We start from the raw sequence: 27,382 nt of genomic DNA on the forward strand, positions 1-27,382 counted from the left end.
CCATAAACACACACAGGCTCTTGGGTCTGGGCAGGGCCTGGCCTATAGACAGGAGCTCCATCTCCAGCCTGGACCCTAGCCTGCCTGGGGGCTTACTGAGCAGTGCCCACCCCTCCTCACAGTGGCCCCTCCTGTGGCCCCTCCAGTCTTTCTACAGCCGTGTCAGGGACCTGGGGTTAAATGAGGGGAAGAGCAAGACACAACAGCTGGGTTCCCAAGATCTCAAGACATACCCAACCCGCCCAACAGGAAGGTAGCAGGAAGTAAATTGAGAGGCATTATGGATTGAACTGTATACTCCCCCCCAAAAAAGCTATGTTTGTGTTTTACTCCTAGTACCTCAGAATGTGACCTTATTTGGAGATAAGGTCTTTGCAGAGGTAATCAAGGTGACATGAAGCCATTAGAGAGAGCCCTAATCTGATGGGTGTTCTTCTAAAAGAGAAATTTGGACACACACGCACGCACACACACACACATGCATGCACACACAACACAGAGAGCGCCTTGTGAACAGGAAGGCAGAGGTTGGGGTGATGCTTCCACAAGCCAAGGAACAGCAGGGACTACGGCCACACAGAAGCCCGGGAGAGGCAGGCACAGGTGCCCCCCCCCCCCCCCCAGAAGGACCCCCCCCCCCCCCCCCGCCGGCACCTTGTCTCAGACTTCCAGCCTCCTGAGCTGCGAGACAGGAAGTATCTGTTGCTTACACACACACACACACCCCCGGTGGTGGTACTTCACACTTTGTCAGGGCAGCCCTAGCACACTACCACAGAGGGGGGCTGAGATGGAACCCCGGGCCGCAGGCCCCTGGCCCCAGCAGGACCCTGACTGGAAGGGGGCCTCTCGCCTCCAGGCGGCTTTGCCTGCAGCAGCGGGAAGCGTGTACTGATCAGAGCGAACCTTTTGTGGCTGCGAGCCGACCCGGCGGCTCTGAGCCTTTTCCGTGCTTGCCGGCTTGAACCCTTCTACTCAGCTGCTGGAGAACTGGAACTGTTCTTGGTGTCTGTTTCCTTGTTTGTTTACAGATGAGGCCCAGTGAGGGAGAGTAACTTGCCCAAGGTCACGTAGCGAGTAGACTGTGGAGGCAGGATTTGTGCCCAGTATTCAGGCTCCGGAACCCACAATCTTAACCACTAATGTGGGGACAGTGAAGAGCACAGGATCCTGGGATCAGGACTGGAGGAAGACAGACTGAGGTAAAGCCCCAGAAGGGGTCAGTATAGAAGGAGCTTGAGGTGGAGGGTGCTGGAGGCCCTGGGAGCCCCTCACACCCTCTTGCGAGCCAGCTGTTGCTCAGTCTCCCTGAGAGCCTCTGCCCTGCTGTGACTTTGACCAATCGGTTGCTCCCCACAGGACTCCTGCCCATGACCCAGCACGGAATTCTAGGCCACCCTCCCTGGACAGGCGCAGAGCCCGGGTCACCCACTTGCTCACAGAAGGTGAGTCCTGGGCAGGCCTCCCTGGGGACTGGAGAGAAATGGCCTTTGCTGTCCCTGAGAAGCGGAGGACTGGAAGGCCCTAGAGTTGGGGCCCACAGGGACACTGGTTTATGGATCCTTTGCATGTTGTTTGCATAGGACCCACCCTGCACCACTTCCTTCCGGGCACCTGAATCTGCCCTGAGGCAGAGAGAAGGTCTCGGCAGCACTGCTCACCCTCCGGCACTGTGAGCCCTGCTTTCTCACGGACATTGTCCACTGCGGACCCCCATCTTGACTAGTGTGCACACCCCAGAAAGCGTAGAGTCTCTCTCCAGGCCCTGAGGAGACAACCCCCGACCCTCAGGGGTCTGGGTCGAGAAACAGACAAAAACTTGAGATTTCTTTCTGTACAAATGCGCAGTTGCAATCACTGCAAATTTGCTTCCTTGAGGAACGAACAGCCCTCTCAAAGCAAAGCTCTGGACCCCAGTTCAAGATACACTGATTCAGACCAACCCCACATTTTACAAGGCCCAAGGCTGCTGAGACCTTCTCTCACACTCCTTCCAGCCGGATCAACAGAGCACGCCCCCATCCTGGGTCCTCGCAACTCTCCATCCCTGCATCTCCCAGCCACCTCCTTGCTGACTCTGTTTCTCTGTGTCTGTGTGTGCACATCTGGGAGCATGCGTGTGTCTCTGGGGGTGTGGGTGGGTGTGTGTCCACCAGTCTGCTTGTGCACACAAACATTTGCCCTGGAGGCTAAGGGAGGGCACCAGCCGGAAGGAGGCAGCCCCCAAACTGGAGTTCAGGTCTGGTGGACACCGCAGCCCTTGCTCTGCCCCCCTTGCTCTGGCCTGTTGCACATTTCACCCCTTCACCCCCTCTACTTCTCAGCTGGGCCGGAGACTGCTCACAGCACTGCCCCACCTCCACACCTCTCGTCTTTGGGCCTTTGCATGTGCTCCTCCCTCTTGCTGAAATGCCCTTCATTCCTTCGCCTGTTCATCCTTCCGTGACAGTTCAGAGGCTCAGAAATCCCCTCATTGTGGAGGATGTACCCATCTGCTGCCCCCTTCCCCAACTCCCACAGTGCCTCTCCCCTCAGCGGGCATATTGTAATTGCTCACTTGATGATTGTGTGGCCCCAAACCACAAGCTTCTGGGGACAAGGAGTGGTCTGATCTGACTGTGGTTCTCCTGTGCACAGAAAAGGGCCAGACATGTAGTAGATGTTCAGTGAATGTATGCTAAATGGATGGATGGATGGATGGATGAGTGGGTTGGTGGCTGGGTGGAGCATAATGAGGAAGAAGCAGGAGAAAGGGAGGAAGTGTAGGGTAAAGCTAAGGGCCATCCTAAGAGCAGAGATTGACTAACTGGCCTGCAGTAGGGGAGACTGGGCAGCGGGGAAGAGAGCGAGGAGGAGGGCCTGTGGGGAGGGGGAGGAAGGCGGACAGAGGGCACCCAGCGGGGGACGCCAGGCCTCACTCTATCTCTGGCAGTTCTGCAGCTCCTCTTTAAAGTTCAGGACAAATGCCACCTGGTGCTCGCGTGCCTTCCAGGGCTTGGCCACCTTCTGATGTGATTCTTCCTCTAGCTTTCCCTGCAGGGGCACTGGTACCTCCTGGGCCTGGAGGGTGCTAGTAGAAACAGAGCAGTCTGAACACCACCTGGGCCCCAGATAGCCAAGTTTCAATGGTTTCTTTCCAAGTTGCACAGATGTCCTCACTATGTCTCACTGGTTGGGATGGGGACTGGGGCAGAGATGCCTCCTCCATGGCCCCTACACACACAGAGCCTCTGTCCTGGGCACTTCCGCTCCCAAGCATCCTGACATCCTTAGCAGCCCGGCAGCTAAGGTCATCTCACCTCCCTGCCCCACCAGGCTGGTCCTGGGCCAGCAGCGGGGGCTTGGCCATGTGTGGCAGAGACAGGACTTGTTTTGTTTTTTTAAGATTTTATTTATTTATTTATTTGACAGCACAAGCAGGAGGAGCGGGAGAGGGAGAAGGAGGCTCCCCGCTGAGCAGGGAGCCTGACATGGGACTTGATCCCAGGACCCTGGGATCATGACCTGAGCTGAAGGCAGACACTTAACCATCTGAGCCACCCAGCCGCCCAAGACAGGACTTGTTGAAGCTTTAAGATTTCCCACATGCTCCCCTAAAAGGGTCAAAATGGGACAACCAGGAGTGTTGATACCTGGGGAAGGGAGCCTGGCTTTGGCCCCATGGTTCAGGGTTTGGGGCTCTGGACTATTCCAGCTGGAGACAGAGGCTAGCCCACCTCCTGCCTACAGGGTCATCTCACCCAGTGTGGGAGCAGGACACCCACTCCAGCTTGGACAACCTGAGGGTGGGCTTGAGCAGCCACTTGCTATGTCTCCTGGCCAGGGGCCACCCCCAGCACTGACGGCAACACCGCCCTACCTGCACGCAGCCTTGGTGCTCTGCCTCTGGGGCCTGCATGGGGCCCTCCGACACCTGCTCTCCTTGAGGCCGCTAGGATGGCTGCTCTAAGTGGACCACTGGTCATTGGCACTTCCGCCTAGCTCTTCCAAGTCTCCTGTTCACCTGTGAAGACCCCCCACTCGACCCAGTCATGGCTTAGCATCCACCAGGACTGTGGGGCTCACGTGGCTGGCATCAGTCTGCTCAGGCTAGCTGCCAGGCCTTTACCCGTGAGCCCGCTCCACCAGAGCCCCTGCTTTCCTCATCCTCTGGGACGCAACTCTTCCAGGAGGCCTCCTCCGACCCCAGCCCACAGAGGCTTCTCCGAACCCCAGGCTTTGGTTCTGGACCAGATGGTTTAACACTGGACAGTACCAGGATGCACACTACCAAAGGGTGCTCTTTTTCTGGGACCACAAGGTGGATGGCGTGTGCTAGAGTTGTGCTATGTCAAGGCCCTGCTCCAATCTGTCCCGCCTGGACATTCTCTTTCCCATGGTGTCCCTAGAGCTCCTCACCTGACTTCGGAATCCCCCAAGGACAGGGCCTAGACTCCCCTGCTTCTCTGCCCCCCTGGCACAGGTGGCACAGGCTGGCTCAGTTGGCACCCTGGACTCCCTGTGGGGCCGACCCTGCCGGCTGTCTTGGGCCACCTGGGCGAGCATCAGCAGCTGCCCTGCAGCAAGGTTGCGTCCTGAGCCTGGGCAGGGGTTAAGACTCCACCCAGGCCCTGAAGTGCCTGGGCCCTGTCCCCATCCCACCGCTGCTCCTGGCCCTGCAGGCCTGACACCAGCATCTCGTGCGGGTACACACCCCGGGGTCTCCTCACAGCCTCCAGATCACACTGTTTCGACCCTGAACGAGTTCTTCCCCACCCTCGGGGCTTTGTTTTCCCATCTGATCCAGGAGGGGAGTGGGCTGGGTCGTGGCAGGGTCTTCCCAAATGTTGGGGGTGGGGGGGCTCTCTCTGGGCTGCACAGAAATCTTTGCACTGCCCTCCCTCTCCAGCTGCTGCTCCAAGAATGAAGACCAGAGAATGAAGTACAAGGCAGGGCCCGTGTTCAGGGCCCTGCCACGCACCCACTTAGAGGAGGGCTCTGGGCCAGGGGGCCGTGGGCTCCTCTGGTCCAAACACAGCTGGCCTTTCCCACTTCTGTCTGCAGTAGCGGATCCTACCGGAGGACCTCTTGCCACTAGGCCCCTCCCCCACGACCGGGCACCCCGATTTGTCTTCTGCGTCCTGGTCTGGCCTCCTCCACTCCTGTCCCTGGGACTCCTGCAGCTGGTGCCCCTCCTGCTCCAGGTGGGCCAGGGAGCATTCCACCTGCTGGGGGGAGGGCTGAAGGCAGCACTGAACCCCTGCAGAGGGCCCTCCCTGCCCCCAGGCACAGCAGTGCCTGCAGATTCTGATAAAGCAGGCTGGCTCCACCAGCTGTGAAAAGCCCAGCCAGGGGCCCAGCTGCCAGCCCAGCACAGCCCCGTGCCCTGGCTTACACACAAGGGACACAGCTCCAAGGGGGTGCCCAGCTATTCTCACTACGGGCTTCAGATGTGTGACCCTCCACCTGCAGCTGGACCTGAGACACCAGCTGCTGATGGCTTTGGAGCTCCAGCAAGAGGACCAGGGACACTGTCGTGGAATGCTAGAGCTGGGAGGCAGGAGCAGACAGGCTGTCAGGTGAGTCCCCAGGGTCACCCCAGGCACCGTATGGAGCAGGAGCTTTAGGAGGGGCAGCTATGGGCTGAGACCCCCAGGTCACCAAAGGCTTAGGTACCTAGGCTATCACAAGGTGGCCCTGCCCACCACACCTTCACATGGGGCAGGGGTGCTGGGTGCCTCCCCTAGAACCTTCAGCTTGCATGAACCTTCACCTTCCTCTCTCCCTGGGGACTGCAGCTTTCACCAGGGCAACTGGGCCTTGAAGGAAACTCTTCTGTCCACTGAGCTAAAACCAGCCTCTCCCTCCAACTCTCTCTGGGGGGGCCACAGGGACCCCAGTCCTTCCTTTGCCTCCAACCAGCGCCTCTAGCCACACCAAACAATGCACTGCACACCTCCAGAGGGCGCCATTCACGGAGATGACACTGTTCAGCACAGCAGCCCTGTTGGGGACCCAGTTCCCGTCTGTCTCCTTTGGATGCCCCAGACCTTGACAAGCCTTCTTCCTGAGAACATGACCCCAGATGTGAGCACCAGCCCTGCGCATTCTGGAGCTCCCAGCCTGGGAAGAGGACCTTGCTAGCACAGAGGACCTCCTGAGGTCCCCTGTGGATAAGCAAGGAAGATCAGGGAGGGAAGGATGGACGCCTCACTTTCTGCTCCTGCATGAGGAGCTCACCCCGGGCCCTGCAGAGTCCCAACTCACATCCCTGCCTCCACAGCACCTGTGCTGGCTAGACATGGCCTCCAGCGCTGCCTGCAGGTGGCCAGCCAGCTTGGCCCAGTGCCCCCGCTCTCTACCAGCCATATCCACAGGGCCTTATCTGAGGGCCTCCCGTCCTGCTCCAAGGCTCTGTCTGAGCACCTGCCAGGAAAGAGGAGCCAGGCTTCAGCCTGGGCCTCAGGGGCTGCCATGCCCACCTTTCCCACACTCACCTACACCCTTCAGTGGGGCTCAGTGAGCAGGCACAGTCCAGTGGCCAAAAGTGACAGGAGGGCCAGGGGGACCAGATGGGGGCAGGGCATCAAGTCCATGGGGCTCTGCCTCAGTGTGGGTCCTGAGAGCAGGACAGTTGGGAGACCCTGGAGCTGGGGCACCAGCTTCTGAGGCCCCTTCAGATACGGAAACTGAGGCCCTGGTGCTGAGCATGCACCTAAACCTGACAACACCTTGGCTCAGGATTTTCCCTGGTGATTCAAATTTCAAATAAGCATCTGCCTCAACCCTACTAAACAGTTCTCAGTTCCAACAGCTCCTATGAGCCGCGGTGCTGACTCTGGCCCAGCCACTTGGTTGTTACCAAGTTCACCTGGCCCTCCCCGGCTTCAGGAGGGGGAACTGAAGCTCCAAAGGGGACGTCAGTTGCCCCAGGTCATGAAGGGGGTCCACTGCAGACTGGGCCCACACTCCCCGACCCCTGCTGCTCCCCTTCCCAGTATAGGAGTCTGGAAATGGCAGGGAACAGGGAAACATTTTGGGGACACCGTAGTTTAGCTCTAATATAGGGGGTCAGAAGCCCTTAAACCAAGTTACTGCTTCAGTACCCCTTTGGCTTCCATAGCTTTAGCTGGAAGATGGGGGCCCTGAGCCCTAGGCCCCACCCAATTTACCTCCAGGGACCGAGCCTCAGAATCCTACCACTGTCTTCCCACCCACGCACCTGGGCACCAAGCACTGTGCCCCAGCTCTGTGTGGGCACAGGGAGAAAGTACCCACTGAGGAGAGGGTCATGGGCTGAGCTCCCCCGCCCCCCTAACTGACTTGCTCACTCCTCACATTCCCAGACCCGCTCCCTGCTCAGGATGGCACTACCACCCACCAGCCCTCTCCCCGCAGACACCTCTTCTCTCTCGACTCCACGCCCACATTCTTGCGGCCGCTTCCGAGCTCTCTCCACATTTCACCACCACACAAGGCCTCTCCAAGATGGGACTATGAGGACTGTCCGCCGCCCCCACCTCCCACACCCTGGCGCAGCGCCCACAACTCCACTCTGGCTGGGTGCTCTGTCTTCCCACTAAAAACAGGCGCTCCCCCACAGACCGCCCCCAGCGCTTACTGAGAACCCCAACTCTGCCTGGCTTGGTTGTGGAAGGGCTCGTGGTCTGCGGGAGTGGGGAGTGGCACGGGCCAGATGCTGAATTTACAGAGCCTGCGCAGAGGAAGGCACAGCCCCCAATGCTGTGGGAGCACAGGGAAGGGGAGCCTGACTCTCCCTTGGAGCGCCCAGGAAGGCTTTCCAGATAGGTGACCCTGGAGCTGAAGCTCAAAGGTGAATTAACTGCCCCAGAGAAGGCAAAGATGGATGTGGCAGACGAGAGAGGGAGAGAGAGAGCAAGGGCGGCAGGACAAGGAGGGGATCAGAGGAGCTGGGGCCTGGAGAAGGCAGCAAGCCAAGCCAGGAGCCCAGCAGGGCAAAAGGGAGATCATGAGGGGCAGGAAGGAGCTCCTGTGGGTCTCAGGTGGCTGGTAGCAGGGTGCAGGGCAGGGGCATTTCCCCGGTGCCCTTGAACTGTGTTGCAGTTCTCGGCCAGCACAGAAGAGGCTTGGTGGGCACAAGAATAGAGGCCTGGGGAAAGAGGTGGGTCCCAAGGGGCTGGGGATGTGGAGCAACGGTCCTCTGGAGGTGACCCTCCGCTTGAACTCCCCAGCCGAGACCTGCCAAAGTTGCAGCCTTCCAGCACTGGGGGAATGAGGCGGGAGGGTGTGTGGGGCGGGGGGGGGGGGGGGGGGGTAGTTACCTGTACTTCACCTCAGGTTAGATCTTTTTCCAAGGGCCTGACACTCTGCCTCTTTTTCTCCTAGGTGTGCGTTCTTTCGGGAGCAAAAAGACAAAAGAAGGAAGCTCTAATGGTAGAATCTGAAGCACGGGACAACTACTGAACTGCAGATTTTGGAGAGGGGGCTGGGAGATGGCTCCTACTCCATTTCAGAGGATGAGAGCGGCTTCCTTACCGGGAGGCTGGGACTCCTGGGTTCCCGATGTGGGAAGGGCTGGTGGGAAGAGGCGCCCGACTTACCTCCTCGGAGCCCGGCGCCCAGGGCAGGGCTGGAGACAGGAGCCTCCCCGAGCTCCTCCACCCTCAGCTGCCCACGCGGTCCTGGCTTCTAGGAGCCATGGAAACCGCGGGCCACACCAAGCGGCGGGGGGGGGAAGGAGACACACAGTCCTTTCGCGTCGCTGAGTGGATGAAACCCTGAGGTGAAACCAGGCTGGTGTGGTCGTACAGGCCCCGCAAGGGGGCCCGGGCAAGAATGGCAACTCATTACCTCCGGCCCCGGAGGCAGGATCCCAAGGGAGCGGGACCGACGGGCGGGGACAGCCGGGCTCTCGGTCACCCACAGCACACTGGAAGCGCCTTCTGAATTTGTTTGGGGGGCGGGTGCATTTGGTTGGAAGGGGACGGGGATTCGTTCTTGAGGCCACGTGAGCGTAGCAAGCCTCCGTGTTGCTTTAGCTTCGCTTGTTTACTTCGGATGGGGTGGTGGAGCTAACAGAACTGGGGCGCGGGGGGTAGTAAGCACCCCCCTCAGGCCACGCCGTCGGACCTCAGTTTAGGCGAGAGCCGGAGACCAAAGATCAGAGGAACAGCCTCAACTCCGGAAGGAGGGGCCCGACTCGCAGCGCGCCTGCCCCGGCGGGGAGAGGACGCCTCGCGTCGGAGGCGTGGCCAGCCCTCATTGGGGGAGTGGGCGTGACCCGCCCCCACAGAGCGGTCCCGGGAGGGGCGGGGGCCGGCGAAGATGCCCGGCCCCCCCGCTCCGGCGCTGGCGGGGCGTGTGGGCCACCAGAGGCCGCTCCCGCCCGCTTAGCTGGGCGATACCAGCTAGAGCCCTGGGGCGTGAACGCTCACAATCCGTAAGGTCCCCCAAAAGACCCGACCTTGGCTTTCTCCTGTGGAAAGTTGGGTCCCGTTATCCCGCCCCGACGAGGGGCGGGACAGCGGGTGGGGGGGGCTTCAGCGATCCCACCGTCGCCGCCTCGGCAAAAGGGGGCGTCGCGTGACTCGGAAAAATGGCCCGCGGGGCCTGATCGTGGGCTTTCCTTTGGCGGCGTTTTCGTTTTATTAACGGAGACACAGTGCGAGTCTGCGTACGGCGCTGCTCAAGGAAAAGGGGACTCCCTTTCCCCCAGACCCCGTCTCTCCAGAAACCCCGCCGACGTGGCTCTCGGGGATCTTCCCCGAAACTGTTCTGATGCCCACGGGAATGCGGGCGTGCCGCAGGTCTTCAATAGACACCCCCACACAAAGAGAATAAGGTCTCATTTGCTTCTTCCACGAAACCGGGAGCGGCGCCAGCCTTCCTGAGCCTCTCAGGACACAGGCCTCCGTCATCTTTGGCGCCCTCCGGGGTCCCGGGGCCAGACGGACACTCAAGGCCCGCCCGGTTTTCACTGAGGCAACAGCGAAACAATGCCCGCCTCTCCGCGCGCTGGAAAGGGCTGGCGGGCATGGGCGGGGTCGGATCCACAGAGGAGGCAGGGTCCCCCGGCCGGGTCGGGGCTCCACCTCTCGGCTCCCGGCGCCCGCGGGCGGGGACGGTTCTCGGGGCGAGACTTGGGGCCTACGTGCGTCGCGACACGACGGGGGGCGGGCCGCAGCCGGGAACGTCCCCTCTGCCATCCCGGAACCAGTCTCCACTGCTGCCGCCCGAATCGGGGCGGCGAAGGCGGGTCCTCCAGAGCCTTCGAGTCGGGGCCTAGAGCGGCCAGGCCATCGAGCCGGGTCGAGCAGGGACTGGCGACGGCTTCGTCACGCGGGGGGCGGGGCCGCCGCGGGCGGAGGCTGGAGCCGGAAGCGGAAGAGGCGCTCGGAGCGGGGAGTGGGGCCTAGCCACAGCCGGATCCTGGGAGACGGTGAGTGTGGGCCCAGGCCCGCGGCGGCGGCGGCGGCGGCAGCGGCGGGGGGTGAGTCGGCGGGACGGGCGCGCTGGGTGCGGGTCTCCGGGCTCCCGGCTCCGTCTCGGCCTTGTCTCTTTCTTTCTCCCCCCTCGGCCCGCCTCTGGCCGCGGCCGCGACCTCTCACCCCTGACCCGCCGCTTCTCCCCTGGAGGGGCGGTCACCGCAGACCCCGACCTCTCGATCCCGCGGTGTCGGAGTCTGAGCCAGAGCGGCTTCTGAGGCCCTGCACCTCCCACGGAATGGGGTCGGGGTCCTACCTGGGAGAGCCTGGAGGGGCCTTCAGACCCCTCCCATACCGTCTGCTCGAGGCCTGCAGACTCCTCCTCCCCGCGCGGCCTGAAGTTTGATTCTAGCTCAGGCTGGCCATCCGCCTGTCTCCCGGGTCGCCCCTCGCCGCCACTGGCGGCGGTTATGGGGGAAGGGGCTCAGATCTCTGAGACCCAGGGCGCCTCGGGAAGGGACGCGAGCGAGGGCCGTAGGCCTCCAGCGTGTTTTGTTGTGATGATGGAGCCGCTCCAGCCCGGGGGAGGGGCCGGGCCAAGCTGACAGTACAAATGCCCGGGCTGCTCCCTGGTCCGGGAGTCTGTGTGTGCTTTAGTTCCGGGTGCGGGTGCTCTGGTGTGGAGCTGGGGTGGGAGTTGCCTGGGCCAGGCCCCCGTCGAGGCGGAGTTGGCTGCCTTCCAGCTTCCCTCCTCCATGCCCTTGAAAAGGAGGAGCGTTTCACCCGGTGGTGGCGGCTTGTAAGGTGGCAGGTTTGAGGTTGCAGTGGTGGGGCAGCGTCAGCCAAAAATAACCATGGGACGCTGGAGTGGCTGGGATCCGGGAGGGTAGACGCTGACCTGGCTGGCTGCTCTTCTTGTCAACCCAGTTCTCTGGCCAGGAACTGCAAATGAGAAGTCAACTAGGCCTATGCTCAGAGAAAAGGTGGCATTCTTGGCCTGGTTTCCTTTACATTATCTCTTTCTTCCCTGTGTAAGAGCAGAGCCTTCTTGAACATAATTGTGACCCTTCGCTTCCTTAACCTATCTGCTGGGGTCTCAGAGCTTCAGAGATAATTGAAGAGAAATGGGATCTAGAGCCTTGGCTGGGAAGATAATGAGGGACATCTGGTATTCCCAATATTTCCCCTACCTAGAATGTGTTGAAGCAGAGGTTATCTCCTCTGATTACCTTGTGTGGTACTTTATAGCTCTCATCCCTGTCATCTCCATTGCCAAGTTGGCTGGGAGGTGTTGTCTCCCAGTTCTCAGGTATGGTGACCAAGGCCTAGCGTCATGAGGCCAGTAAGTGGCAGCACTGGGATTTAGTTTGGGGTTTTCTACCCAGAGCGCTCTCTCCCCCTGGAAGGGACTTATAAAATATTCTTTATGTCCTAACATAGACCCAGAGGTGTTGTCTGGAATCTTTTTAACCTTGTTAATGAAAAGCTGACTTCATTAATGCTTTTAACCTAAAGGCGTGTGCTAGGCACTGTTAAAGAAGTAGCGTAATTTAATTCTCACAGCCCTATCAGAGATTACTGTCCCTTTGTTGCAAGAGAAGTTTGAAGGCCAGAGTAGTTTAATAACTTGGCTGAAGGCACACAGCTAGAAGTGGTGGTGTCGGGACTCAGACCGAAATCTGTCTGACTCTGAATCTGTGCTCAGCCCACTAACATGAACACGTGTGGGAATAAGAATCGTCTAGGTCTCAGGACCTAGGTCCCAGGTCCACCCAGGTCTTTGGCCTGGTGTGGACCAGACCACATTGTCCAGCTCTGGTGGTTTGCCTGCCTGGCCACCAGAGCATCTTCCATGTCACTTTGGGAGATGTGAGATACTGCCTTCATTCTATAACTTGGGCACCTGACCCAGGGTAATTGCAGGAAAACAGTGAAACATTAGTCAGCTGATCATCAAAACAGAACAGCAGTTTAAGCTCTTGAGGAGCTGTTGGTGATTTTACATAGTATTTACCTCCAAGCATTGCGGGGCCTGGGCAGTAGATAGATAGGGGAAGAAACCTGCTGGTGGGAGATCGAGAGCAGGGATTTCCTCAGGATCATGGAGAAGCTCCCAGGGGTTTAGTCAGATATGCCTGGCTGCCCTGCCCATCCACAGGGAGCTGGTTCATTCTGCTCTCCTGACAGACCCTTCTCATGAGATGGGACAGCCTCAGTGGGTTTGTCCAAATGTGCTTAGTCAGGCGAGCCCAGGACTGACCACCGTTGGAGGTTGGCTAAGGCCAAGTAAAGGGTTGGGAGGAAGGCTGGCCAGCGTTCTGGGTGTGGGTGGAACAGTGAGTTGGCCTCACATAGCCATCTTCCTCAGCTGGTGTCTGGTCCAGCCTGACAATTTCCTGTGGTGGACTTAAGTCCCTGCTGAACAGGGACAGTAAGGTAGGGCCCTTTTGGCCTGCCTCTCCGAGCACAGAAGCTTGCCACTCAGCCCTCCGGCTTCTCCTGAGATGAGCACAGGAGAGGGGACCGGAACAGGGGGTCTAGCAGCGGTGGTACGGTTGGAGGCGAGGCACTGGCTGGCATAGCATCTCAGCTGGTCGGAGGGTGCCCCAGGGGTCTTGGGCAAGAACCTCGGGTGCTCTGAGGATGCTGGCCCCAGTGTGCTGGTGCTGAGACAGAGCGTGGAGCAGCAGGGGCTAGACGGACCCCCAGGTCTGTTTGGCCAGCCCCTCGGATCGGCTAGGGAATGTTTGTAAGACCCTGTGCACCTCCTCCTCCAAGGGCTGGTCTTCTCATTTCCGCCTGTGGCCTCTCCCACTGATGTGTGGTCTTTGCTCCCTTGATGGGGTCTAGTTCAGGGCCTCAGCCAGGCAACTTGGCTTTGGACTTGAGGGCTTTCACCCTTTGCTCCTGTGTGTTGGCTCCCTGCCAACAGCCCTTTGACTCTGGCCTCTGGCTTGACAGACCAGTCACTTCATAGGACCCCACAGACAGGAGGGAGTTGCACCCAGGAGGCTCTCCTCTCTCCTTGGCCTTGGTCTCCTGGGATGGTGCTTACCAGCCCCGCCCCCTTCTGTCTGCACCTGTGCCGGCTTGCCGGGCGCCCCGAGCCCCCAGGCCCCCAGGCCCCGCGCTGCCATGCTGGGGAGGCAGCTGTTTGTTCATTGGCACAGGAGGGTGTTGCCCGTCGTGTGCTGTTTGACCAGTGTGACCTCAGAGCTCTTTTTCGCTTCATAAACCCCTGGGAGGGGCTGCCCCCAAACACAACAATGGGCCTCTTCTTCAGGAGCGCCTAGGCGCCCGAGCAGCCCGGGGGCCGGAGTGGCCGGAGGTGGCTGGCGGCCCGGCTGCGCATTGAGCAGCGCTCTCTCTTTCCCGCGGCCTAGATGCATCACTGTAAGCGATACCGCTCCCCTGAGCCAGACCCGTACCTGAGCTACCGATGGAAGAGGAGGAGGTCTTACAGTCGGGAGCATGAAGGGAGACTGCGGTACCCGTCTCGAAGGGAGCCTCCGCCCCGGAGATCTCGGTCCAGAAGGTGACAGGGGGCTAGGTGGGAGGGAGGGGCTCCATCCCTCAGCGGGGCTGGGGAGACAGCGTGGAGGCTCGTGGCGGCCCTGGGCTCCTTCGGGGGCTGCCCCTCTGCCACTGTCCCCCTCCCCCCCGAGCTCAGCTGCGTTCCCGGGCCTCTGTGTTCGCTGCCGTCCTGCTGCCCCTTTCTCTGTCTGAGTCTTCCTTCTCCAGACTCTAGGCCGGCATCGCCCCTGCTGACTTCTGAGCCTCCCTCGGTGGGGTTGAGAACGCAGCCTCTGTCCTTTCCAGAGCTCGGCCCCTCGTCCTGTGTGAGCAGCCACAGGGAGCTCTGGGGCGCTGGGACCCTCTGAGGCCCGGTGCTGAGCCTCCTGCCCTGGAGGGGTGCCGCCAGCTGCCCGGGTTCCAGAGGCGGGACTTCATGCACACGCTCCCCCCGCCCCCCCATGCCTCCGCTCCAGCAGGCCGCTCTGTGAGCTCGTTGTGGGGCCTCACCACACGCCTTTTGCCCAGAAGCGAAACCCGGGCTAGTGGGAGGAAGGTCCCCACCTTACCAGTGTCCTCACGCCCCTCCCGGCAGCCACGACCGCCTGCCCTACCAGAGGAGGTACCGGGAGCGCCGTGACAGCGACACGTACCGGTGCGAAGAGCGGAGCCCGTCGTTCGGCGAGGACTGCTACGGGTCTTCCCGGTCCCACCATCGCCGGCGCTCGCGGGAGAGGGAGCCGTACCGGGCCCGCAGGCACGCCCACCACTGCCGCAAACGCCGCACCAGGTCTTGTAGCAGCGCCTCCTCGGTGAGTGGTGGCCACAGGGCGCTGGCTGGGGCTCCAGGGCCCCGTCCTTTCTAGCCTTTCTCAGGCTGGCTGCTCTGGGTGAGTACTGCCAGCCCCGCCGCACGCGCATTGGGTGTGCGTGCATGTGTGTGTGTCTGTGTCGTCTGGTCCAGGCGCAGGGCTGAGCGGGGGGCCCGGCCCCTCCGTCTTCTGGCCGTTGGCGGCGGCGGTGGCGGCGAGAGAGGCTCTGGTTCCGGCGCCGGCTGGCCCCCCGGCCTGTCTGTGTCTCCACGCTGCTCTGGGCCCGGGCCACGTGGTGCGCGTGGCCGGGGACACTTGGGGAACCTGATAGGGTTGCTGGTATGTGGTCTGGAGCTGCGTGGCCCGGTCCCTCCCACCCGGAGATGGCCCGCAGTCGCGGGCGCTGGCTGGAGTGCCCACGGGTAGGGGCGGCCTGTCAGTCAGCTCAGACCGGGAGCTTCCCCCTCTGACCGCTGACCTCCAGCCGGGCCCTCTGCAGCCTCGCCTCTTCCCGTGAGGGGCGGTCAAGACGGGGACAGGCCGCCCGTGTGCCGGGGCGCGTGGACGGATGGCAGAAAGGCCCGCAGCCCCAGGCCTTGTGCGGTGGCCGGCCACACGCCGGGAGCGGGGCCTGGCCGTGTCGGGAGCGTGGAGGCGGTCCGGATCTCCGCCGCGCCGCGCTCGGGCCCCTCGTGTGTCTGTCGGGTCGCGTGCCGTCTTCTCCTCTCCTCCCCATCCCTCTTGCCTCCCGCCGGCCAGGAGGCCCCTGAGGAGTGGCGGCGGGACCGGTGCAGGGCCCAGGCTTCTCTTCTGCTCAGCTTTCCTGTGACTTCCTTGAGCGGCCACGGCTTGAGGGTTGACCGCGGGCGGCCCAGCACGGCCCGGTGGCCTCTGTGCACACCGCCACACGCTGCTGCAGGATGGCAGTGCAGGCTTCTTCTCTTCCGGGTGCCCTCTGTCGTCAGGAGGCGCGGGATGGCCCGGCCTTTGAGATCGTGGGCGTCGAGGCCAGGGCAGAAGCTGGCGTGGGGCCCGTGGGGGCCGTCGTGGTAGGAGGGTCGCCCGGCCTGCTCGAGGCAGGCGGCACGAGGGCCGCCGGCGGAAGGCCGTTTCTGGTGGTGACGGGACGTGTGGCCACGGAGGCCCGTGTGGGGGCAGGTGGCGGCTTGGCTCCCGAGTGGCCGCTGTCGGGCCTGCGCAGGGCTGCGTGTGCGAGCTGAGGCAGGCGAGGGCCGGCTGGGCGTTGTGCAGCTGAAGCCAGAGCGGCCTCTGGCCGTTGCGGACGAGGACCCAGGCTGAGCCAGCCACCTTCTTGCGCCGTTCTCGCTGCGTCTTCACGCTGGCTGGAGCCATCCCGGGAGGGCCCGGGAGGGGGACCCTCGGTGGCGAAGGGAGCCGGGGCCCGGGGCTCTTGGCGCCGCCCGGCCCCTCGGCAGCGGAGGCTTGGTCGTCTTTCTGAGCGTTTGTGGCGCCCTTCTCTTAGATAATGTCCGAGTTTTCTTTACATACCTGTAGCTGTTTTACTTTTCTGTTTTTGAAGTCAGTTTGTGTCTTGACGTGTCCCTTGCAATATCCCTATCGTTATATATGCTGTGTGCCTTATGAAATGCTGGGATCTGGAAAATCCAACCAACCAACCCACCGGCTCCTCACCGTCTCCACCTCTGCCTTTGACTGACACCTCAATCTGTCAATCGGAACCGCCTACCATGCGATTGGTCGGATGGCGTTTCGGGGGGCGGTGCATGCAGAGAAGCCAACAGAGCAGTAAGCGCAGCAGCCGGAGTGTGGAAGATGACAAGGAGGGCCACCTGGTGTGCCGGATCGGCGATTGGCTCCAAGAGCGATGTACAGCCACCTTTCGTAAAACTTTACCTCTCTACTTTCTCCCCCCTTGTTAGACGAGACCTCTCCTGCCCGGAGGGGCCTCTAGTGCGCGTGGCGCCTTAGCGGGGCCACCAGTAATTGCCTGAATGACACAGACACTAGCAACTTCTGTTTTTAAGAGCGTAGCCGTGAGAAAGAAACCTTTTTTGTTTTTGAGAATTTGAATGCTGTGAACTTGCAGGAGCTGCCGGCCCTCTGCCCTCCAGGCCCTCATGCCCTGCTTCTTTTCTCTCCTAGATGAGATCGTGGGGAACCTGGGCGAAGGCACGTTTGGCAAGGTGGTGGAGTGCTTGGACCACGCCAGGTGAGCGGTCCTCCTGCGCAGAGCCAGCCTGCGGTTCCTGAGGGCGGCGGGCGGCAGAGCCTCTCCCGTGGCTTTCCGAAGGGTCGCGCCATAGCAGGGTGCTGGCCTGGGCGTGTTGGGCTTCTGCTGATCCCCTGAAATAGGGAGAAATTCCCGGGGCTCCGCAGGCGTGTGGCCTCCCTGCTCACGGACTGCTGGCCCATGAGGGGCGCTGCCCTGGCAGCCCCTCGGCCCCCCGGGGCTGTGGTGGCGGCTGTCGGGCACACGGCCGAGGCCCCGGCTCTTCAGCGGTCCGGGTCCGCTTCCTGCCATCTCGTGGCGGGTTGGGCCTGGGAGGGGTTTCGGAATAGTGCTGAGCCCAGACCAAGCCCGAGCCCCCCTGCCCCGCTCGGGAGGTCTGCCTGAGAGGCTGTGCGCGGCCCGGTTGAGAGGAACGGGACTCGGGTTCTCTGACCTAGCCGGCCGCCGCCTTCTCCCACGTGGCCAGGCTTGATTGCGGGTCCCTCTGAGCGTGCGCAGGTAGAACAGGGCTCTGTGTGTGTTTGGGTGCTTCTGGGGACCCTTGCTGCCTTCCAGGCTGCGTGGTGAAACGCTCTTGTCCCCTCGCCATTCCTCCAGACCAGAACTCGTGCCCCTCTGCCTTAGGCTGGAAGGCTGCCTCCTGGGAGCCCACTGCCTCCCTCTTCTGATGGCACTCTTATTGGTCTGGTGCTTTAGCTACCAGATGCTCGTGTCCCTGCTGTGTCATTTGAGCCACATGCCGCCCATCACGACCTTTCCACTGTGTTAGAGGTGAAGAGATCTGACCCATACCCCCCAGGTGTTGAGTGCTGGCGCCAAGTACCACCGTACGGGGTGCTCAGGACAGTTGGACCTAGCCATCCAGCTAGCCCTGTGGCCTCCATATAAGGTAGTGACAGTGACTGACAGGAAACCTCCCTGGGCTCCTAGTTCCCACTCCTCAGACCCAGTGTGGCCCGCCAGGTTAGGGCTGGGGCCAGTGGGCATGGGGACGTGTAGACCGCACTGGGACCAGAGGGACAGGAGGCAGATCTGCGAGCTGTGACACGCGGGGGCAGCTAAGCTCTCTGGGCCATGCCCCCGAGTAGCTGGAGGGGCAGTGAGCCTCTGAAGTCACTGAGGGGCAGGCACAAGGCTCGGGGGACATTTAGGGGGTCCAAAGGGAGTTGGCCAGAGGGGTGGTTATGAGGGGGTAAATTTCACCTCGGTGAAAGGGCCTGATCCTCAGAGCCATCCAACCCTGGTGGCGGCTGCCTGTGGGAGTGACGAGCTCCCTGTGTTGAAGATCAGAACGCCATTGAGGGAGCCTGGAGCAGGTGGCCTTTCCTCTGAGGTCTTTCCCAGCCCTGAAAATCTGGGAAAATGGGAGAGGGAAAGAAAAACAAGGGTATTCTCCAGAAGATGCCTCTGCCCTAGGGCCTGAGAGCCTTTTCCTTAGGCACCAAGGCCAGCCTCCCAGAGGGAGGCCTCTCAAGGGGCCAGGGCTGTCTCAGTCTAGTTCCCCACCGGGCTTCTGAAGTCTGGCTGGCCCTTCCCGATAGCCGCCGGGCATGGCGGTCGAACCTCAGCACGTCCCCTGCTCTGCTGGCATCCTGCGGGTGGCCTATGGGGCGGGGCTGGCGGATGGGAAGCGCAGGGGCAGGAGTTCTTAAAATCCGCACTGGACACCGAAGGGGCCTCCTGGCACTCAGCGGTCTGTGATACGTGCTGTGGCTGGTTGGTAGGCAGGCTGGGGGGGCCAGAGGAAGTGGAGTAAAGGGAGCGCCCCGGGGACTCCCAGCGAGAAGACCCTATTGCTGGCACCCTTACCTAACTCTTACCAAGGCTTCGTCCCATCCTGGAACCCCCACCCCAGGGGGCGCTGTTTGCCCAGACCTGGAGATGTGCTTTAGGAAGGTCAAGAGGTGCTGCGAGAAGGTTCTGGCTGGGATGGCGTGGCCAGGGTCAGGGCTGGCTGGCCTACAGGTCGGGTTACTGAGTGAGCTGGTGCCAGTGCTGCTGGCGGGCTAGGCCTCCACCCCTCTGCGCACTCTGCTGGGAGCTGGCAGTGGCTGGCATCAGATAAGCCCAGGCTGGCCCCGGCGCGCTAACTCAGAGATGCCAGGGGAGCTTGCTGCCGGGACAGGGGAGGTGTGGCGTCGTCTGGGGGCGGGCTGGGGGTCAGTTGTCTGCGCTCGCCAGAGCAGGTCCTGTTCTGGAGTCCTGAGTGGTGTTTGCCAGGAGTTGCCAGATTGGGGTGGAGGGTGGGGGGAGAAGGGCAGGGGCACTTCTCCTGAGAACCTCTGCTTCCTTCCTGGATCCCAGAGGGAAGTCTCAGGTTGCCCTGAAGATCATCCGCAACGTGGGCAAGTACCGGGAGGCTGCCCGGCTAGAAATCAACGTTCTCAAAAAAATCAAGGAGAAGGACAAAGAGAACAAGTTGTGAGTGTCACAGGGAAGCAGAGGGAAGCTCTCCGTGGGGACGGCGTCCACTCCGGCCCCAACTGCCTAGACCCCCTGGTGGAGCCGTGTGCTCTCACCTGGTTGGCGCCAGGCCTTCTCCCGACGCGCAGGGCCGGGCGGCCGGGCCCAGAGGCCGTGCCGGAGGAGCCTTCAGGGTGCAGCCCGGGCTCCACCCCAGCCGTTGTGTGCGCGCTGAGGCCGCCTCCCAGGCCCGCTTCTGTAAACAGGGGCCTCGTGGCTCACGGCGGGGGTCAGACGAGACGCAGCCCCGAAGCTGCTGGGGCTCGCGCGCGCTGAGCACTTCCTCTCCCGCCAGCCCCGTGCCAAGCCCTGCAGGCTCGGGAAGCTCAGTTCCGGGAGCCGGAGAAAGGAAGGCACGATGCCATCTCTTTCTGAGGTGCAGGGATTATGGCCATGTCATAAGTCGACGGCAGGACCCTGTGGCAGTAGGAGGTTTAGTCCTCGCCCTGAGCTGATCTGGGTGACCTCTGATGGCAGACGTGCTCTTTGTCTATAACTGATGGTCTCTCTTCATGAGCACGTGTGACCCAGGGGCCCAGGAGCAGGGACCGGCTTCACCTGAGGGAGGGGCGGGGAGCCAGCCCCCCAGCAGACACTGAGCCCCCCCCCCCCCCATCATTCTCCTCTAGCCTGTGTGTCTTGATGTCTGACTGGTTCAACTTCCACGGTCACATGTGCATCGCCTTTGAGCTCCTGGGCAAGAACACCTTTGAGTTCCTGAAGGAGAATAACTTCCAGCCTTACCCCCTGCCGCACGTCCGGCACATGGCCTACCAGCTCTGCCACGCCCTCCGGTGTAAGTGTGCGCGCCGCCACTCCCCCGTTCACACCAGCTGCCGACCATCGTGCCCGGCCCGAGAGGCGCCGGGGCCCCTTGGGCTGAAAGGCCTTCAGGGAGGACTCTGGGAGGAGGGAGAGGCTTCGGTCGCCTCCAGGGGCGCCTGAGCCCGCCTATGCCCCGGGCACTCAGGAAGAAAGGAGAGAGCACTCCAGAATCTGCCCAGCTCGCCGTCGCCTCTCGCCGTGCCGCAGAGGGTGGAAAGGTCGAAGGCTGACTGGTAGATCCCAGCCCCGGGCGCTGCCCACGCACACGCCCTCCGTCCGACAGTCCCTTCCCATCTGCCTGCCGGCCTTTGGGAGCCTCGTTTGGAGGTGCACGTGCCGCGCGCCGCGGGGTGTGGTGGTCCGGGCAGGGCAGAGGCTCCTTGGAGAGGAGGTAGATAGGCCTAGAGGTAGGCTGTCCGGGGTCCGCACAGATGGAGGGGGCAGGGACGAGCCCTCCCAGCGAGGGGAGCGGCTCAGTGAGGGCCCAGACCCCGGCGCGTGCTGAAACTCACTCCGAGGAAGAGAGGGCCCGTTGTCGGGAAGAGGTGCGTCACACCGCGGGGACGGTCTTGACCACCAGCTGGGAGCCTGGAGCCGGAAGGTGCTAAGTGGTGGCCAGGGACTGGAGGAGAAAGGTGGAGGTCTCCTTCCAGGCTGGGGGACGGGAAGAGGCAGGGCTGGCTTCAGGGGTGGCCCTGTGGTTATTTTAGTTCCGTGTTCTCTTGCTGCCATCTTAACGTTCTTTGAAACTTCTGAGTAAGGGGACCTGCGTTTCATTTTGCCCCCGACCCGCACATAATGTAGCTGGTGCTGGGGAGAGGGAGCCGCCCCAGGCTGATGCTGCAGCCTCGGGGAGAGGCTTGAGGAGGTTTTCGAAACGGGAAAAGCGTCCCCTGCCCCTCTTGTAAAGTATCAGACCCGGCCAAGGCCCCAAGCACCGAGAAGGCGAGAGGCCGCTCTGCTCCCCGAGCCCCCTGCAGAGGTTGGGGGTGCGAGGGTCGCCGGCAGGCCAGCTGTAGAGGTGAAGTCGGGCCCAGCGCTGGCGGAGGGGCCTGAGAAGCAGCCGGGCTTCTCAAGGTTCTGCTTCTGTCCTTCCTGCTTCCCCAGTTCTACATGAAAACCAGCTGACCCACACAGACTTGAAGCCAGAGAACATCTTGTTTGTGAACTCGGAGTTTGAAACCCTCTACAATGAGCACAAGGTACGGGCCGGGAGAGGGCAGGGCCGCGCTCTGGGCTGGGTGCCCCGCCGGGCCAGACTCCTGACCTGGTCTCCTTGCCTGTCAGAGCTGTGAGGAGAAGTCGGTGAAGAACACCAGCATCCGGGTGGCTGACTTCGGCAGCGCTACCTTTGACCACGAGCATCACACGACCATCGTGGCCACCCGTCACTATCGCCCACCCGAGGTGATCCTTGGTGAGTGACTGGAGAGCCGCCACCCGATAAAGCGGACCGCTGTCGGGAGGGGAGGGCTAGAGGCAGGGATGCGCCCGCCCCCAGGGGCCAGGGTCACTGTGGCGGCTCACCTGGCCGTATGCAGAAAGGGTCTTCTGTTGGGGTTCGGGCAAGAACCCCGCCTCGCCAGAGCGGCAGCTGTCCTTTGACGTCTGGGCTGGGAGCCCGGGGCTGAGTCTCACGGTCTCCCCCCACGTTGGCTTTCAGAGCTGGGCTGGGCACAGCCGTGCGACGTCTGGAGCATTGGCTGCATTCTCTTCGAGTACTACCGGGGCTTCACGCTCTTCCAGGTAAGGCCGAGCCTCCCGCAGCACGCAGCTCGCCTGAGCGCCGCTCCTCGGGCGCGCTGCAGGGGCGGGCATGGGGAGCTCTGTGACCGCCCCCCCTCGGGCAGCATGCTGGGACACTCGGGCTCCTGAGGTTGGGGCAGTGGGGCGCTCAGGGCAGGAGGAGCGAGCATCTGAGGCAGGGGGCACGGCCCGAGGGAGGGCAGAGAGAGGGGCCGGGGCGGGGCACGTTCTGGGAAGAGTAAGGGAAGTCAGTGGAAAGAGAGGTGCGGTGATGGGCAAGTCCACCCTAGAGGTTAGGGAGCGTGCACTTGACCTTGAGCGAACAGGCTGGCAGGCTGCCACTAGGCCAGAGGCTAGGACTACTGTTCACTGGTGGGTTCACATCTCTCGGGGGTAAGGAGCGTCCCTTACTTTTTTGAGGGGGCAGAGGCTGGTACTGACGCCTGCTTGCCCTGCCCCTGCCATTCCAATAGACCCATGAAAACCGAGAACATTTGGTGATGATGGAGAAGATCCTAGGGCCCATCCCATCACACATGATCCACCGTACCAGGTAAGGAGCCCTGGTGGTGCCCTCGGGGCTCCTCTCGGCCTTCCCTCCTGTCCCCTACTCTGAGTGACCTGGCAGACCACTTGCCCAGACCTTTCCGCCCTGCTGCACCAGGCCAGCCGGGTTCCCCCACCTGGCTTCGCAGCCATTCCCCAGACTGCCGCTGTCTGCCCCCCAGCCCCCACCCAAGACGCGTCGCCCCCTGCCACCCCTACCGCTTGACCCCTTCCTTTCCTTTGCTTTCAGGAAACAGAAATATTTCTACAAAGGGGGCCTGGTTTGGGATGAGAACAGCTCTGATGGCCGGTATGTGAAGGAGAACTGCAAACCTCTGAAGGTCAGTTTCTGGCTTCCCCCAGCTCAACTCATGCCAAGGAGACCCCAGGCACTGGGCAGACACACAGCAGACACAGGCCAGGCAGCTAAAAGCTGCCTCCTCGCTCCGGCTCTGTGGGAGGCCGCACCCGAGGCTGCTGGGTGCCGGCCGTGGGGCTGCTTGCAGACCGCCCCCGAGGGGCCCTTAGCCCCGCCCCTTCCCCACAGGGTGGCTATGGATGTAATGGGGGAACACCAGAAGAGCCAGATGTCAGAGACCCTGCTGCTTCCTGTCCCCCTCTTCTCTCGGTTTTGGGAAGAACTAGGCAGGACTGAGGTGAGGGGGAGGGAAGACCTAGACATGGCCAGAGAGCCTCTGTCAACTGCATTTGGTGCCCGGACAAGTGAATTCTGCAGAGGTGATGCTACCCACCTGTCAGGACTTTGCATGCAGGGGCAGAGGCACCGAGCCAGCAAGACTACCCAGTAGCCTGACAAGTTCAGAGCCAAACGCTCTACGCAGGCATGAAAGGAAAGGAGCGGCTCACTGTCCAGGAGGGCGGAAGTAGTCCTCCAGGGAGGCAGCACTGCCTCCTCAACCCATTGCAGCAAGGCTTCCCAGAGGCACAGGGACCTGCTGTGGCTTCCCACGACCCTGCCATCACACTGAGGCACCTTGTGTCCCTGAGCAGAGTTACATGCTCCAGGACTCCTTGGAGCACGTGCAGCTGTTTGACCTGATGAGGAGGATGTTAGAATTTGACCCTGCCCAGCGCATCACACTGGCGGAGGCCCTGCTGCACCCCTTCTTTGCTGGCCTGACCCCTGAGGAGCGGTCCTTCCACACCAGCCGCAACCCAAGCAGATGACAGGCGTAGGCCACCCCACGAGCTGGAGCGCGGGACTGGGCTGCCCGGCCTTTTCTCCGACCTCCACCGCCAGGCCTCAGGGCCAGAGCCACCCAGCGAACAGTGCAATGTGAAGGAAGGCCGGAGCCTGCAGGGGACGAGACTTGATGCCCAGCTGCCAGAAAGCACAGATTTGACCCAAGCTATTTATATGTTGTAAAGTTATAATAAAGTGTTTCTTACTGTTTGTAACCCCTGGTACCGGTGTGTCCGTCTCCAGGCTCCTTGCCTTCCCCTCCCCCTACCTTATTAATAAAGTCTTTCTTAGCAGTTCAGCTTGTGGAGAGCTAAGTGTGAACAGTGACAAGACAGAAGCCAGGGATCCCTCTGGGCCCCAGACAAGAGCCCGGAGGTGGCGGGCCTGCTGGAAGGCACCGATTCCCCTCGGCCCCACGGAATCGAAGGCAAAGGGCCGACCGAGCCCAGCCAGGCAGCAGCTAGTCTGACCTCTCCTGGCCCCATCACCAGCCGCCACTTCAGGCTGTACCTGCCCAACTGTGGCCGACTAAAGGCTGGCAACCGTGAGCCGACCAAGCTGGGCTCCTGGGGCTGGGAGGCAACCCCTCACTGCGGCCCACACGACAATTTACTAGAGCCCAGGACTCTTGTCATTCAGCTTTATTTTAAGTGCTGGTTTTGGTTCCCCAAGAGCTGCATGGGTGATGGTCCTGACCACCTGAATGGGGCCCCCTGGGGACTGGGCGGGGGGTGGGGGCAGGATGCCTCTGAAAAGAGCTGAAGGTAGAGGAATCATGCTGATCTTTAATAGGACCGGGGAAGGCCGAGGCTAAGGGCAGGAAGAGGCTCCAGAGCCACCCGCAGAGAGAAGACAGGCTTGGGCACAACCTCCCAGTGGCCCCTCAACAAGGCCTTCACCCCCAGGGCCACTGCAACTTACCGGATCAATCAGAGTCTGCTGAGCCAGGGCTCCTCAAGCTCCTCTTCCACCGTACCCAAGCGGGGGGCCTTACTGCATGAACAGGCAGGCACCCAGAAACTGTTTAATGGTTGCTTACTAAAATGCCTATAACCCAGCACTGCTCCGCAGACTATGACCCTGCCTCTAAAGAGAGGGCTCCCTCTTGGGAGCTTCTTGGCCCTGAGAGTGAGCAGAGGCTCAGGGAGGATATACACAACAAGGCTCACAGTCTCTGGCCTCCTCCCACTGGTGGAGACGATTTAACATTTGAGGGAGAACAGGAGGAAAGGAGGGACCAGCCCTCTGCCCTGCCTCATCTGCTCCTGGCTATGTTCCTATAAGAAAAGCGTTAAGTAGCCTGAAGCCCATGGTAGCAGGGCCTACCCTGTGTCCATGATGCTTGGTGAGCCCTCCCACTCACCCCCTTAACCAGAGTGGGTGAGCAGAGAGCAGAAGGTAAGCCTGAAGGCCTGAAAAAGGCTTTAAAGCACGAACTTTTTTGCAAGGGCCCCTGCCAGGGACTCCAGGGCATGGCTCCTGTTCTGACACCAGCCTCCAAGGCCTAAGCCTATGAGGTCCAAGGGCTTTCCTGCCTTAGGATCTGAGCAGCAGTATGTTCCTATGGCTGAGCCCCGCCAGCTGGCTCATCTAGAACTAGCCTCATTTTGGCATCTTTTGAGATAGGGTGCTGGCCCCAAGCGTACTCATCTAGAGTGGACAACCATAAAGGGTTCAAAGCCCAGACATTGTAAGAACTGGGGTGGGGCCCAGACAGGGGAGGGACATGCGCCCTGCTCTGGGACAACAGCTGCAAAAGACCGTTTCAGGGGAAAGAGACGGGGCAGAAGAAAGGGGGTATAGAGGCAGGCAAGGAGGTGGGAGCGGGGTAGTGGTGGCCTAAGACAGAAGCACCAGGGAGCCTCTTCTGGCTCAGCACCAGGCTCCCCCAGGGACCTCCCCAATACTGAACATTAAAGCTGCACCCTGAGCTCTGGCCCCAGACTAGGCAAAGGCTCTGCCCCCAGCCAGAGAGGGTATGGGGCTGGGGGCACTGCTGGCAAGATGGGCACTGTGGTTCTATAGTAACATAGTCTCGTACTACCTATGCTGAAAACAGAAAAACAGTATAAAATCCCAATACAGTAAAACCATCCTGATGCCACCCCCTTCCCTGCCTCTCAGAGTGATGGAGTGGAAAGGAAGAAGGACCCTTGAAAAAACTCCCAGCATAAAACTTGCATCAGCTCAGGAGAAAGGGTCGAGAGTCCCCAAATCAACTTGTGGTGGGGCTCTAGGAAGGCCTCCTCAAAGCCCTCAAAATGAACGGAGTGCAAGTCTGCCCTCTGGCGGGCAGCTGCAGCACAGCCAGTTCGACATGATCGGGAGAAAGGCTGCGGGGGGGGGGGGGGGGGGGGGGGGAGGGGACAGGGGGCCATAGCAAGAACAGGCCCCCAAACAGGACCCGCCCCACCCCGCAAGGCGCTTGCCCAGGCCCCAGTGACTGTAAACCTGAAAACTCGGTCCGTGAGCTGCCTAAGTCTGTAAACAAAGCCCCACCCAGCCACGCAGGGGGCCACGTGTAGAGATGCAGAGAGCCACTCAGCCTGCCGCCCACCCAGGACACCCAGTGGGAAAGCCTTCCTCGGCTACGGGCAGGTGACAGGTCATTTTTAAATATGATCTGTTCTCTCACAGAAGTAACAAATCCAAAAGCGAAAAAATTTAACAAGGTCCATGAAGCTTCACATCCTTAAGGCGTTCGTTGTCAAGTTCAGTGTGTCCGGAGCAGCAGGGGACTGCAGGGTCCAACTCGCCCAGAGCCCCTCTAGGCAGAGTGCAATGGAATGACAAACTTGCAGCCAAAGGGTGAGTGGTAGCTGATGCCCACCTCCTGGAACACCTGCTGGGGGAGGCCGATGTCACACAGGTAGATGCGGCCCGCGCGCTCCCCCAGCGGCAGAGGCAGGCCCAGAGCCAGCGACCACTTGGCGTCGATGCCCTGTTCGCCTTCGTGCACGGGTGGGTCGATGCTGAGCACCGGCGCCCGGTTCCGGTTGGCCCAGGCCACCGCTGCCTTGTACCAAGGCTGGTCCCGCAGGAAGGCATTCTCGGGGCAGTCCAGGCAGTTGATCACCAGGTCCACGGGGCTAGAGGGCAGATCTGCGGGTGGAAAGAGCACCACATGGGAATCGCTATAAGCAGAGAGCAGCCTGGGTCGGGACTAGAACCCAGATGGCCCCAAGGGGGTCTTGTTCTGACACCACTCCGAGGCCTCGCCACAGGCTGGCTTTCTCAAGGCTGGGCCAGGCCCCAGGCCTTCCAAGGTTGGGCTGGGTACCAGAGACTAAGGACGTGTCAGCCCGATGGACCACCATCCTCGTGGAGCCCCCAGGCCGAAGCGCCGTGCTGCTGGCCGTGCAGGTCGTCTCTGGGCGCAGCAGATGCACATCCGACTAACACCCTGGGTACATTATAAGCTCTGAGAAGGGGGAGCCGACTGCCGAGTCAGCGCTCCCAGGGAGCCCTTCCCAGAGCCCAGCAGAAATGGGCTGACGGCCATGTGCTGAGTGGCCCAAGAACTGCAAGCAGGCCAGAGCCTTGGGTTAGCCTCCTCACCCAACCGGAGCCAGCCTGGTCTTGCTGCATCCCGCCTCGCGCCCCCACCCCATGTCATCAAAATGGGCTCTCCTTACAGCCCAATCTTAGGGATAGGGAGGGAACCGATCACTTCTCC

General features: G+C 61.5%; 2 protein-coding genes across 10 annotated transcripts in view; one reads left to right on the forward strand and one right to left on the reverse strand.

Annotated features, from left to right (window-relative positions):
- The first annotated feature begins 1,367 nt into the window (after nucleotides 1-1,367).
- On the forward strand, nucleotides 1,368-23,999 carry CLK3 (CDC like kinase 3). 9 transcript variants are annotated; one of them, XM_034994299.1, is made up of 14 exons: nucleotides 1,368-1,445; nucleotides 5,452-5,558; nucleotides 8,347-8,394; nucleotides 13,769-13,920; nucleotides 14,494-14,710; nucleotides 16,462-16,558; nucleotides 16,835-16,901; nucleotides 19,227-19,343; nucleotides 20,015-20,181; nucleotides 21,318-21,412; nucleotides 21,498-21,627; nucleotides 21,874-21,956; nucleotides 22,430-22,509; nucleotides 22,753-23,507. In XM_034994299.1, exons 3-14 carry the CDS (start codon nucleotides 8,392-8,394, stop codon nucleotides 23,309-23,311), a joined length of 1,767 nt encoding a protein of 588 aa, XP_034850190.1. In that variant the 5' UTR covers nucleotides 1,368-1,445; nucleotides 5,452-5,558; nucleotides 8,347-8,391; the 3' UTR covers nucleotides 23,312-23,507. The 9 variants fall into 9 exon arrangements, with proteins under 9 accessions (XP_034850190.1, XP_034850187.1, XP_034850191.1 ...); XM_034994300.1 differs by having other exon boundaries at nucleotides 1,400-1,439; nucleotides 5,449-5,558; XM_034994296.1 differs by lacking the exon at nucleotides 8,347-8,394.
- Nucleotides 24,000-24,332: 333 nt separating this feature from the next.
- Nucleotides 24,333-27,382, reverse strand: part of EDC3 (enhancer of mRNA decapping 3) — a 47,498-nt gene continuing 44,448 nt past the window's right edge. Inside the window, exon 7 of the mRNA XM_034994304.1 lies at nucleotides 24,333-26,808. Within this exon, the coding sequence (XP_034850195.1) occupies nucleotides 26,474-26,808 (335 nt within the window). The 3' untranslated portion in view covers nucleotides 24,333-26,473. The remainder of the gene's footprint in view (nucleotides 26,809-27,382) is intronic.

Source organism: Mirounga leonina, unplaced genomic scaffold, assembly GCF_011800145.1.
Source record: "Mirounga leonina isolate KUSES-001 unplaced genomic scaffold, KU_Mleo_1.0 Mir_91, whole genome shotgun sequence".
In the NCBI taxonomy this organism is placed as follows: Eukaryota; Metazoa; Chordata; class Mammalia; order Carnivora; family Phocidae; genus Mirounga; species Mirounga leonina.